The sequence below is a fragment of the Manacus vitellinus genome, unplaced genomic scaffold, assembly GCF_001715985.3.
Source record: "Manacus vitellinus isolate BGI_N305 unplaced genomic scaffold, ASM171598v3 scaffold_5_pilon, whole genome shotgun sequence".
NCBI classification, from domain to species: domain Eukaryota; kingdom Metazoa; phylum Chordata; class Aves; order Passeriformes; family Pipridae; genus Manacus; species Manacus vitellinus.
The window spans coordinates 14,076,957-14,090,646 of record NW_021940682.1 but is presented as its reverse complement, the minus strand read 5'-3'; the positions used below and the strand labels follow the sequence as shown (position 1 = coordinate 14,090,646).

The following is a 13,690-nucleotide window of genomic DNA, read 5'->3' as shown; positions in this document are numbered from 1 at the left end:
CACTTTCATAGAAACTTGGATGTTGTATTGTAAAGACCCTTCTTGAATTAGGGGTAGCGCAGGTGGATATGTATCCAGACATGTATCCAGACATGTATCCAGACTTCAGCTCTGCAGTGCACACATGAGTGTGAGTAGAGTTCATGAGTCTGAGTACTGGAACTGCAGGGGTTGTTACTTGTCAGGATTGTCAGGCATTACTAGTGTATGGAGTTTTGCAGCAACTTATTAAAAACAGGGGATGTTTATAATAGAATTTTCCAAGCAGTTTTAACTGCCCAAGTTTTTACACATGGTATTTCCTCATTAGAGAATATTAGTTTTGCTTTCACTGGCATTTTCCTTGCAGAAAATTTCAGTTAGTAATTTTTCTTATAATGAGAGTCAGAACTAAACATTTTAGTTTCAAATTAGGAAGTCAAAAATTATACTTTTTTTTTTTTAATGTGCTAGTGTGAAATGAAAAATCTCTATTTGAGCAAAATCATTGCATCTTTATACAAATGTTGATTTTCAGAAGTGCATTTTAACTTTTAGTTCTGATATAAAGTGGAATTTAATTGGTATTTCATTTTGGGGGAAAAATTCCATTTCATGACAAGTTTCACCTGCATCTTTCTGATTCCCACCATTGCAATTAGTTGTCATTTTTCCAGTCTGAATCAGCTAGCTTTGTGAAATTTTGGAATTGTCAGTTTCTTTTTTTTTCTCCAGCTTCTCAGTTCAAATTTAGTCCAAACTTTGTAGTTACTGCTATCAGAGTGTGTTACAAAACAAATCAGAGCTCCTTGAATATTAGCCAGAAACCAATTATTTCCTTTAGTGTAGCACATACAGAATACAACGTGACCTGTGAATAATAGCACTGCTACAATGGTAGAAGGTCAGCAGTATTCCAGGAGGATTATAAGAATTGAGATCAACAAAACATTTACAGTCTGTTTTAAAAATAAACAGAAATGAATGAGGAGTATTCTGTTCCACAGGTGCCTCAGTGCTGCATCCTGCACATTGTGTTATGATTTGCTGTGCGCATCAGTGTCTGTTCTATTGATTTTTAATGGAGGAAACATTTCTTAAGTGTTCACAAACCTTTGAGTAAAAAAGTGAAATAAATTAAGCCAGACCCTGAGCGAGTGCCATAGTAAATTAGTAAAGCTGGTGTGTGCACATGGTATATTTTCCCCCCAGAATTTAATTCAAAAGAATGAGCTGGGGCTTAGTGCTGATTCACTGGCACTGATGCAAAGTCTGAGCATCTGTTTCCCTTTCTGGATCCTCACTGGGGCACATGTTTTTATTGATAGACAGAACCACACATTTTTATGCAGGAAGAACAACCATCCTGATACTATGCAGGAAAAATCTTCCCTACTTCGCTGGTGTGTTGCTATAAATTATTGATTTGAGATGGAAATACTTTCTTTCAGCTAAAATCAATAAATAATATCATACCAAAGAGCTGTTTAGCTGCTTTGTTTTCTTTCACATCTTTCAGTTACTGCCTTACTTTTTTTTTTTGTCTTCTTTAAACCACTTTTATTAAACTCCTCCGGCGCAGCTGTAGACATTTAAGAATAGTGTCTCAGATGTAAGATGACATGTACATAAACAATGTGCTGTACACTACATTCTGCACCGTTCTTTGAAATGATTATCTGAGATGAGAAAAAGCAAAAAAAGGACTCCCAGCATCTCCAATTATAGTCCTGTCAGAGATGAGACTGACATGACTATCGTGACAGACCTATGTTTGCCTGTCCTATAGGCTTGGGGAATGGAAGAGAGGGACGCAGTTTAGGAGCTGACATTGTCTTTAGATGCAAGCTTTGAGACAGACTTCATTCAGTGTTGTTCGTTATTGGTTACTTGTCATCTTTTATACTGATGTGGCATCCCCTTGAATAATGGCTGAGTTGCATCACTATGGTTTTCGTGTTTTGGCTAGGCAGCCTTTTTAAAGGCTTGGTATGAACCTGGGGTTCAGAAATCAGAGTAGGAGTTACCAAATGTGAGGTCAGGAAGGGGAAAAAACGTGATTAGCAATACACTGCTTGAAATCTGGGTGAGAATGAGTTGGAAATCAGTTGAGTATTCTTCAGAAGAAAAATAAAAACAATGTCAAAGAACAATTGAATTCCAGCAAAATTAGCTGAAACAGACCTTTAAAAAAACTACCAACTAAATCGTGATCTCATTATTATGCAGTACAGCAGTACATTTGTTTTATCTCAAGTTCTTAAGGGAATGCATTCCTAAAGACTGCTAAAAAAAAAACCAAAAAACCAAAATAAGTTAGTCATGTTGTGTTTAGAAACTCATAATTCTAGGGTTTATGTTCAAATGAGACTGCTGTAACAACCTAAAGAGAGCAGATTATGGAGCATCACCTAGCATATAGTCCCTGTATCAAATTCATGGAAGTGGAGCCTGTCAATGAGAACGACACAACAAAATGGAGCATTCTGAAGGGTACTAAGCTGTCCAGCTGGAAATTTATACCAGCAAAACCCAGTTTCCACTTAGCTGTCACGAAAAACTTTGCAGGCATTATCAGGTGTGCTGTTTAAACAAGTTATGCATGCCATTTGTCCACCACGTGGAGTCCTTAAAAGGCAATTTGCTGCATTTTTTACTAGGCAAGTATTCTATTTTTAAAACAATTCCCTAAATCTGAGTGCTGATGATTGGAGTCTCCCTTTTAATAGGTTTTCACTATGTTGGAAAAAGGCAAAAAAAAAAGAAAAAGTATTTTTTTCTATTTATTATTTGTGTAATTAAAAGTCTAAAGCCTTCACATACTTTTTAGATTTTTTTTTATTGATTTGTGTTTCAAATTTGTTAGTATGTTTCAGGTTGATAATAGCCTTTGTTTCAATAATAAATAAAAAGAGAGCAATGTACCAAGTGTAGACTAGTAGAGGCAGTATCTCATATTTAAAAAAAATTATTATATCACCTCAGATGTCATCACGATCATTCAGAAATGCAGGAAAAAGCTATTAATGTTAAGTCAGACTGTGTGTTTACTGGTTTGAGTATATCATTTCTTTCTCTTGTAAAGCTTAGGAAGATAGTAGAAAGAGGAAATTATTTTCTCTGATTATGATGATGCAGAAAACTTTTCTTGTGTTTTATATAAATATTAATAGGAAAAATCGAGTCATGGATTTCGAACGGAGAGAAGATAATTTTGCGTGGTTTACTCTCCCTAATTTTTAATAGAATGTCTGGCTAGGCTGCATAGGTTCATTTCCCTTTGTATTAACTCAAGAGGCTTTGTAATCAGTCCTTGCTGTATTTTTGGGTGGCACATATCAATCCCTAGGCAATTCTCTATAAATTACCCAAAGTGCTTAAACAATTTGGACCGGGCTGGGTTTGATTTATGTTTACATATTAAATCTTTTGTTGTCATCAATAGTGTTTTCATCAATAGTGTTGTAAGTGCTGGAATTTTTTTTAAATATGCATCAATACAACCTGTTTTAAAAATAATTTAATGAAATTTGAGATACTGTTAAAACATACAAGTTAGTAGTTTTAATCATGGTTTTGTCTGAAATGTTCTTTTGATATTCCCCAGCAATGCCATGTCTCTCATTCCTTCCCTCCTTACTCCCTATTAAAAGTAAACCCCATTTTTATCATTGTGCCATCCTTTTGCCCTCTCCCTGATAGTGAGTCTTCTAGTTAGTGTAAATGTTCACATAAGTTCATATTCCCTTCACCTGTCACTTTTAACAGCTTTTAGGATATGACTAACTGCCTTATGAAAATTTGGGGAAGGTTTTCCTAAAATGATATGTGAGTCTGTACGCCTCTGTCTTCCACAAGCTTGTTGTAGATCGATGTAGTATGTTACTGTGTGAGAACAGGTTGACCTGAGATGTGAATTGGGCACTGGACCCTGTTGAAGATTACAAAAGCCCTATTCTGTAAGTAGATCCAGGTGGACAGATCCCTGCAACTGCTCAAAGCTCCCATCAGATATCTGGGTATACCATCATCCATGTGGGTTTTCCCTCAGCATCAAAGCTTTAGGCAGAAAACAACGGTGTTGATTTCACCAAGCTTTAGGTGTCTGAGTTGTAGATGTGTGCATCTGAGCTAGGGCCATCTTAGGTTCCCTTGGATTCGGTGAAATAGGCATGTCTGGGGTGCAGTCCATCTGTCCAGGAGACATCAACTTGTCATCTTAGATGAGATGACTTGTGCTGTAGAAATATTTATTGCTTTGCACAGCATATAGAATCTCCCCAGTCTGTCTCACTTAGAGAAGGATATCTGCATTTGATCAGGTGAACTCAGGGAAAGAGTCCCAGACAGGGAAATAGTTTTTCTCATTCTCACCCTTCCTCTTTCAGGCTCCAGATGCTTGAAGCCATCTGCAAACACTGGGAAGGTCCAATCAGCCTGGCACTCTATCTTTCTGATGCAGAAGCCCAGCAATTTCTGCGCTACGCTCAGGGCTCGGAAGTACTGATGAGCCGCCACAATGTTGGCTACCATATCGTGTACAAGGAGGGCCAGTTCTATCCTGTGAATCTGCTAAGGAATGTGGCCATGAAACATATCAGCACACCATACATGTTTCTGTCCGACATTGACTTCTTGCCCATGTATGGACTCTACGAGTACCTCAGGTAAATGGACAGTGGAGCAATTACCACTATCACCTGCAATTTCAGCCTTTCCACACCCCACCCTTCTCACATACTCTCAAAACAAAGCAGTCTGAGCAGATCTGAAAGAAGCAGTTTGTAGAGGTTTGAGGTGTGAGAATGCCCATCAACGCACAAGAATTTTTAGAGCAAAGGAAGAGGACTGTCACTGGAAGTCAAGCAATATGGTTATGAAAGAAAAAACTCGGGTCTAAATGTGATCCCTGTTAGCCATTAGAATAATTCCCTCAGAGCTGCAGAAGAATCAATTTGAAAATTGAACTGGATTAAGTATTATTAAATGTCCAAGAGCATCATGTATTAGCAGAGATGTGAACCAGGCGATTTCTCTAAACATCCCTCGTTCTTAAAGTCAGTGACAGAAAAAACATGCAAAGCATAACTGAACTTTTTGTCTGTGACACACTCTTAATCCAGTTCCTTATCTTGAAAAGAGGTTGTGAGTCTAACCAGCTCAAAAATATGACTGCAATGCCAGCACCTGCCAACGCAAAATAATGGGCATAAGGGAACTGGGAGGAGTAACATCAGTGTACACTGTATGATAATGCATGTGAGCAGGTTCGGCTGAGCAAACTACAGACCTCTGATCCATTAACTGAGCTTTTTTTTTAACAAAGACCTTTTTCCCCTGCAGAGGCTGGTCATCTGAGGCCAAAGCATAGAGCAAGGAGGACACCCTGTGGCCAGACAGGAGGATGTCAGTTCCTTAGTCCTGAACTATTTTGCTTTTCGTCTCTGTTCTAATTTGGTGAAAGTTGGTCGAAGTGTTCCAGTGAGGGCTTGCCTGTAGGTGTTCCCTTTCAGTTCATAAGCCCGGGGTTTTGGAGTGTAAAGGAAAATACACCTTCTGATATCATAAACTTATGGAAGAATTTCCTTGTTTTAGGCTTAACAACTTAACAAGACATGTATGGGGCCAAATTCACTATTCACAGGAAGGGAGCACCTCTTCTGTGAGGAAAGGATGAGAGAGTTGAGGCTGTTCAGCCTGGAGAAATGAAGGCTCTGGGGAGACCTTATTACAGCCTTCCAGTACAAAGATGGGGACGAACATTTTAGCAGGACCTGTTGAGATAGGACAAGGGGAATGGTTTTAAACTAAAAGAGGGTAGATTTAGACAAGATATAAGGAAAAAGTTTTTTGCAATGAGGAGGGCAAAACACTGGAAGAGGTTACCCAGAGAGGTGGTAGATGCCCTGTCCCTGGAAACATTCAAGGTCAGGTGAGATGGGACTCTGAGCAACCTGATCTAGTTGAAGATGTTCCTGCTCACTGCAGGGATGTTGGACTACATGGTCTTTAAAGGTGCCTTCCAATCCAAACCATTCTATGTCTTTTAAGGCTCTGGATATCAATCGTATTGTTGAAGTATTATCATGGTGTGTTACCTTGTTTCCTTCTTAGTTTAGGGACATTTCATTTCAGCTTGTGCTATGAGGACTCCAAAATAATTATTTCCCTTGCACACATTATTTATCTCTAGATACAAGTATGGAGAGTTGTTGTTAAGTTCTCTGTCTGCTTCAATGTTAGTGTTGCACACTGTTATATCTCTTCAGATCAATGCAGGACACAATAAGGGTAGCAGCTGTTGATACTGATATTTAGTGATAAAAAAGGAACTTGCTCTTCCATGCTGCTTCACAGTGTACTGATGGGAGCCAGCAAAGAAAGGAAGAAGATAGAATGATGTACGACAGAATAATTGAGTTACTAGAACCATAGAAATAATTCTTGTACGGTATTACAGAACTAAATGCACAGTGATGCCACCCATGGGTGATGTTTCAGAAAAAAAACAGATTCTCTCTGAGACCTGTTGCACCTGAGACTTTGTGTTACTCTGACAGCTTTTTATGAGGCTTATATCACCTTAACTCTGACAGTGACTCTCCATTACCTGGGAATATTGGAATTGCTAATCTGCTACTACCAGCTCTTTAAAAAGGAAGTGGAATTTTTTTGTGTGTGGACTAGAGACTTTTATTGCTTTTTCAATAATGATTTTTCTAAGTAGCAGGGAGGTACAGTGAGATTATTTTAAATATGGATACCCTGTGTCTTCCTGCACTGACTGTTCCCACTGCCTCTGCAAGTGGGAACAGTCAGTGCTATCTGTCTGAATGGCAGCGACTGTTTTTTAGAGAGATGTACAGATATTTTCATCTTCATTTGCTCAGATAGAACAACCATAAACAACTAGAAATAGTGTGGTATTTCAGGCATCACTTTGGACAGCATGAGCCAAAGTTCCTCTCCCTGCAAGTTTGCTGATTTACATATATTGCATATTGTATCTCTACTCTCAAAGAAAGGAATTTGGAAAACATTTTCAGCGTACTTTGAATGTGTCTATGTGAAAGCTTACAGCCAGTTTTGAAGGAGAAGCTGATGGAGCTGATGGACCTGTCCTTTTGTGTATCTGTTGCTAGCACTAGGATTTGTGCTATTCGAGCTTTTTCACAGCTGCTAAGACCATTTCAATGTTTTTTATCTCCATCAAACAGCCTTTTAGTCCTGCCTTACTCTTCTGTGAAGTACAAAAGGAAAGAAATGTATCATTTAAAGGTTTCCTGTTTACAGAACTCAGACACTTTCATGGTCTATGCTGAGTCAACATCTTTTGTTGCCTTCCCTCATTAGTTACTGAGGTCATCTTGTCATTGCCCCAGAGGTAAAGGCTCCTTCTAGTTGCTACAAGTAAGGTGTTAGGGTCATGCTACAGTGACTTCTAATGTAAAATTACTAGACAGGCTGCTTATCTACAGTTGTCACAGCTAACACTGAAGTTCTTTCCTGACACATTCATGTAAAATATGCCTTTTGCTTCCAGTGACACATTTTGCATGAATTGGGACCTGGCATCCAATCTGTCTGCAGGTTTTATACCTGTCCTCTGCAACATGAGTTGTGAAGTATTTCTGGCTGTTTTTCAGCATCTCAGCAAGAGACATAGTTCAGGTTGTGCCTATTGGTTTTTATTTGCTGATAGCCTTTGTAGGCTATGCATTCATTGCTTTTGCAGAGAGGAAAAGCATTCTAATGAATTTAACAGTGGATTGACAACTCTTACCACAAGCTCTGTGACTGCCGTGTTTGTTATCTCCAACCAACCACTTACTGAGTCCTGATGGTGGAAGCTAATTTTAATTAATGGACTCTTTTTTTCCTTTTTTTTTTCATGAGTTCAGTGCTTTAGGATTAGGTTGCTGCTTTTCCTGTGTCTGAGCTTCTCTATCCTCCAGAAATAGGAATGATATTACAATCTGTCTCCATGAGGATGAGAATTCTGTATTAATTTTTTAAAATAAGTACAAAGATGAGAAGATTGATATCAGCGTGCTTGATTGATATCAGTTCATTCAACCTGTGAGGAAACTCTTGTGATTTAAGATTCATTTCTTCACTGCTTTGCGAAAAATACAGTTGACTCATAGATTTAAAATTTAACCCAACCTTCGCTGTGTCAGAATGACATACATCAGGTCTGAACACAAAGATACTTGGGAAATGGTTTCTCGGGCAAGAGAGCTCTTCATAAAATCATAGATCATTATTTTGGGGTTTGGGAGGAAAAGGACAGATAAAGGAAAATGAATACTGAATCAATATTACTAAATCCAAAAGACACCCCTTTAAGGATAGTTCAGGAATTACATGGAATTACAGTGCTAGTTTGCAAAACAACCAAATCTAATTCTCGACATTATATTCTACATACCTGGCAACACCAACAGTGAAAATCTTCCTATTCGAAGTATCTCAAAACCAGTCAACCAATAAATGGCACCTCCACTCAAAACAGGAAAAAAAGTCACCCCACAGAAAATGAAAAGTTAGATTTGCTTCCAGTAGGAAGAGAGTTTCAGCTGGTTGTCCAAGAAGCAAACCACCAGCCAAGTTATCAGAAGAAAATTGAAGATGTTTCTTTCTCTACCACGTCCTCCCCATTTAAATCACAGATTAAATGTCCTTTGTTGTCCTTTGTCACTGAGGTTCAACACCTGGATGTCAGCACTGATTTCTTCTTCCCTTTATATGTCACCTAATGCACATCAAAGGCAGGTGATTCCACTCAGAAGTCAGTGCTGCTGGACTTCTTGTCTGAGCATGTCTCAACTCCCAGCTCAGTTTTGGAGAGCCCTTCCACTTTGACCTTACCACCTGTAATGGGTCTAGCTGAGATGGAGTTCGTTTCCCCATAGCAGCCCTCACAGTGCTGTGCTTGTCTTTGGTAGCTAGAAGGGTGTTTATAACACACCAGTATTTTGGAGACTACAGCACTGCCACATCGTCAGTGCTGTCTATCCAGCATTCTGCCCTCCATCTGGGGGTGGGCAAGATCTTGGGAGGGGACACAACTAAGACAGATGAGCCAAATTGACCAAAGGTATGTTCCATACCAGATGACATCAGCTCAGACATAAAAGCTAAGAAAAGGAGCAGGGAGGTGGAGCATTCGTTATTTACAAGGTTTGCCTTCTGGAGAAACTGCTACACTTGGTGGAGCCCTGCTTCCTGGGAAATGGCTGAAAATCACTTGCTGATGGCAAGTAGACAATAAATACTTTTTCTCTTTGTTTGTGCACTCACAACCTTTCACTTTTACTTTAGTAAACTGTCTTATCTCAACTTCTGAGTTGTTTTCCATCTTATTTTCTCTCCTCTGTCCAGGGGATTTTCTTCATGAAGTTACTGTCATCTATTCTTTCAAACAGTTTGGCCATTCACGCCTATATGAAATTTGCAGGTGACAAGAGCAGGGGAGTGTGCAGAAAAGATTGTTGCTATCTACAAAATTTTTGTGGTTGAATCCCATACCTTAGAGAGTAAGTCACATTCAGTACTAGTTTCAAGACAGCTTGCTTTGTCTGACAGTTTCTGCTGTTAGCTGTGCTTGATACCTGCGCCTGCTTCAGCTTTGGTCACCTTCAGACTGTAAACTTTTGTGGGCAGGGTTGTATCCTGCTCTTTGGCAGTACCAAGCACAGCAAGGTCTTGAATTTTGCCTGAGACTTTCGAGCTCTCCATAAAACAAACGTGTAGTAACAGCCATAAATGGAAGCTGCTGTTTCCTCGCGGAGCCCAAAGGGTTCTGCAAATGTTACCTGCTCCTTCCTGGAACTGAATCTCCAAAGCTGTGCTGCTTAAGTCTGGTAGATTGCATAGAGACCAGAAAGCCTCAGATTTTGGAAGAGAAACTATATCAGTATCCCCTGCTCTCAGAGAAGGTGTGAAGGGGAAGAAACATTTAAAAGCATCATAAAGGCTGTATACTGGCAATGTTCAACAATTCTGGAAGGTCATAAAGGCCGATTGTGAAGCAGTCATCTATTTACATGCATATATTGTGGTCATTAGTGATAGTGAGGGAGAAACTAGTGAAGAAAGTACAAAACCAGTTACAATAAGATGCTGTTAACATCCTTGAATTGTGAAGTTAACTGGAATGTGTCAGAGGCTCTTTAAACAATGCAAACTTTGCAGAAAGAAGCTGAGAACAGGTTGCTTTTTATAGAGCAGACCTATAGGGTGTTATGAATTCTCTAAAATTCAGATTTTATTAAATAGTTGTACTCTTCTTCTTTTTCTCTGACAGCAATATAAATGAATTCTAGGTATTCTGGACCTAGAAAAATGGTTTATTTGGTCCTTCTGTTATTAGGACAGTGATCCCAATTCCTTCAAATTAGAATGCTGTAGAGTTTGCTGCTAGTCAACATTGTCCTTGATTGCCTGTTGCAGTAACATGAAAGTCAGGACAGTGAATCCTGTTAAGGGGAACTGATTTTGACAGGGAGACAGAGGCATATTTCTTGTATGAACCATGGAGATAATGAAAGGAAAATTGAAACAGAGTTATTTCTAATGACAAGCATAGTAAGATTCAGTTGGGGGATGGAAAAGTAACTTTCTTTTCTTTGAGTTTTAGTTTGTTAGGAAAGAATAGACCGAACACCTCTGGCAGGCAGGGTGAGAGGTTGCTAAGCTGCTCCTCTCCTGTGACAGTCATCCTAAGGCCTCTGTCTGGAAAAGAGCCCCACTGTGCGAAATGCATATGTGCACACACATACTCATACACCCAAAGAGTCTCTGCACTGAACAACTTTCAGCAAAAGAAAGGAAAAAGTAGCATGTCTCAGTCTATCCAGTGTACAGCTTTTCTCTGCTGGCAACAGTCTCTTTGCCCTGTGTACAGAGCCAAGCATAAATGAGGTCTGATCTCCAGGCACTGCCATGTGCACCATTGATAATACTCAATAAAACACTGCTGAAGTACAGTTTTGCTGATTGGTGCCGTGTCCTGTTGCAGTAGATCTGTGCCTTGAACAATGACTGACCATCATGGAGAGTGTTCTCGAGAGCAAGTGTCTGGTCCATAGTGGTGTTAAGGTAACACTCACTTTGCAGGACATACAGAGATAAAAAGCAAGGATGATGGCACAGCTAGCACAGAGAAGAGCTAGGCTGAAGTGCAACCAACCTTTCCAGCTTCTCCTTTTGTAAAATCCCACTGAGTCCTGCATAAATCCCAGTTTTTTAGAACTGCCATTGGCTGTGCAGCTCTTTCCCATATCTGTAGTAACATTCAAGTATATTTCTCTTAAAGTGGTGCTCAGTTGGCCATGCTTTGAGTGCTGTTTCCGATCTATGCACCCATGGACACGCAGGGCAGCATTGATCAGTCAAACACACAAGCCCATTTGGAACTGTGTTCTTCTCCCTGCTTTTAGAGCAGCAAACCAAAAGCAGAAGAAATATGAAGTACCCCTGGGGAAAATTATGGGACATAGTTACATTTACAGTATCAATCTGCCAATTCTCTGCACTTTATTTTGAAAAGCCAAGTGATTTGCTCAGTTTAACATTTTCCTGCTTTTGTTTGTTGTTTCTCTTTGCCAGGAAGTCTGTCATCCAGCTAGACCTAGCTAACACCAAGAAAGCTCTGATTGTACCTGCTTTTGAGACCCTACGCTACCGCCTCTCCTTCCCCAAGTCAAAAGCAGAGTTGCTGTCTATGTTGGACATGGGAACCCTCTTCACATTCAGGTAATGAAAAGTGCTTTTGAACCTGTGATCATTATCTCTATTTTTTCTGTTCTTGTGAATGTTTGATTCTTTTCTCTCACTGTCAGCTCCATTAAGAAACCTATTGGAATTTTTTCCGTTCTCATAGAGAGGTAGTGAACAGAATCATATGTGGATATATTCCATCTGTAAGGTCAGAACTTTATCTAGTATTATAGTCCTCTACTGAAGGACTTCAGTTGTTAAATTGAATTTGTTCTTTTTCATCATATTTTATTGCACTACAAAATCAAGCGTGACCATTACACTCAAGGGCATGTAATTTACTTTTTGGCTGCCAAATACTGTCTGGATAGCTGTGTCTTCTTATATGACCAAAAGTTCTGTATCTCTGCTCGTTGGTTCTCTTCCTTACTGACTTACTGGAAAAACAAATGCAAGCTTGCCATATGCTTTTTTAAAGTGTGAAACAGCTGCTTAAATACCTAGAGTTTCTCTATGCAGCGGTAAAAGAGTACTCTGACTACAAGTTAAGAAGCGAAGAACACCTAAATTTGGAGCTCCTCTCTGAAGCAGACTCCTTTTGTGGCTGTGAACAAGTCAATTCTATTATCTGCCAGACTCTTCAGTTTCAAAATGCAGCTACCAGGGGTTAGCTGTCTCTTGGGGGTGTGTGGTAAGGTCTGATTAGCAGAGATTTGTAAAGCATCTCAGTGATGGGAAGAGTACAATGTGGCCTTATGATGTTGCACAGAGAGGGGGCTTAGGAGACCTGTGTTCTCTTCTCAGTTCCACTACTGCCCTGCTGGGAGGTGGTACACGAATCACTTTACTTTCTTACATCTCTGTTCTCCGTCTCTGAAATGCAGGTAACAATGTTCACCTCTCCTTTTTACAGTATTTTGAGATCTAGAGATAAAAGCTATGAAAAAGCTAGGTATTATCCATGGCTGGTGGAGCTCTATATCACCTCTCCCATCCTTCTCTTACTTTAGAGCTTTCCTCACACTTTTTCCATTCCTTATATTACACACCTCTCTTGTTGCAGCAACCACCCTTCCCTCATGTGGTTGCATGCAGGTCATAGCAGACAGAAAACATAATTCTGATGCCTTGAAACTGAAAGTCATACCAGTGACTGCCTTGAAATAGAAAGTTGATGCAACTGAGTTGATGCCTCTGGAAAATTACTTAAGGATACTGATAGAGCAAGTACTTTTGCTCTGCCATCGTTCTTTACAGTCAAAAGATGTAAAAATTAACAAGAGATCTGTTGATAGAAAATAATTGTCTCTCCCGTAGTTGAAAGAAAAAATCCTTCCAGTGGAAAATAACTCCCTCAGGATTTTCAGATGTTACATTCCACCAACAGTCAAATTTTCAGCTTGCACAGCAGTGGCCTTCCACTACAGATTTCATCTTCAAACTATACAGCATGCTGTTGTGTTACGTACACAGCCAGATTTCCAAACCCTTTCTCAAGTCTCACTCAGGCAAAAATGTCTTTAACATCAGTGGGAGTTTTGCCAGAACAAGGTTGGTTAAATAAGAATTGAAGGACATGCAGCTGGTGTACATATTAAAGTAGGACACATTTTACAAATGCTTCCCCAGTTTGTTTTGGCTCATTTCATTGCTCAAATCCATCAACAGCCACAAAGCAACTGTGATCTGGGCTGAGAATTTCCACCTCCACCTTCAAGGTGCTTTAATAATGCTGCAATTCGTGGCTGAGCGGGTGGGAGTGAACTGGGGAGGACTGCTGTGACAGTGATTGCTGAGAGTGCCTGCAGCATCCCAGTCCCTCACACCACATGGTAGATTACAATCTTTCCCTTGCTGAAATTGCTTTTGTCACCTCTTTTCCAAATAGTGACCTTTTCTACCTCTGGGCAGCTAAGAAGTACAAAATGGCTCTCAATTACATCCCTTAGTCACCACCAGAAGAGATGTGAGCATCTGCAGTGGGCAA

General features: G+C 39.7%; 1 protein-coding gene across 4 annotated transcripts in view; it reads left to right on the top strand.

Annotated features, from left to right (window-relative positions):
• Positions 1 to 13,690, top strand: part of LARGE1 (LARGE xylosyl- and glucuronyltransferase 1) — a 279,282-nt gene that overhangs the window by 253,807 nt on the left and 11,785 nt on the right. For all 4 annotated transcript variants that reach the window (XM_008931589.3, XM_018080646.1, XM_018080645.1 and 1 more), the window contains 2 exons: positions 4,368 to 4,646; positions 11,593 to 11,739. In XM_008931589.3, the coding sequence (XP_008929837.1) occupies positions 4,368 to 4,646; positions 11,593 to 11,739 (426 nt within the window). The remainder of the gene's footprint in view (positions 1 to 4,367; positions 4,647 to 11,592; positions 11,740 to 13,690) is intronic.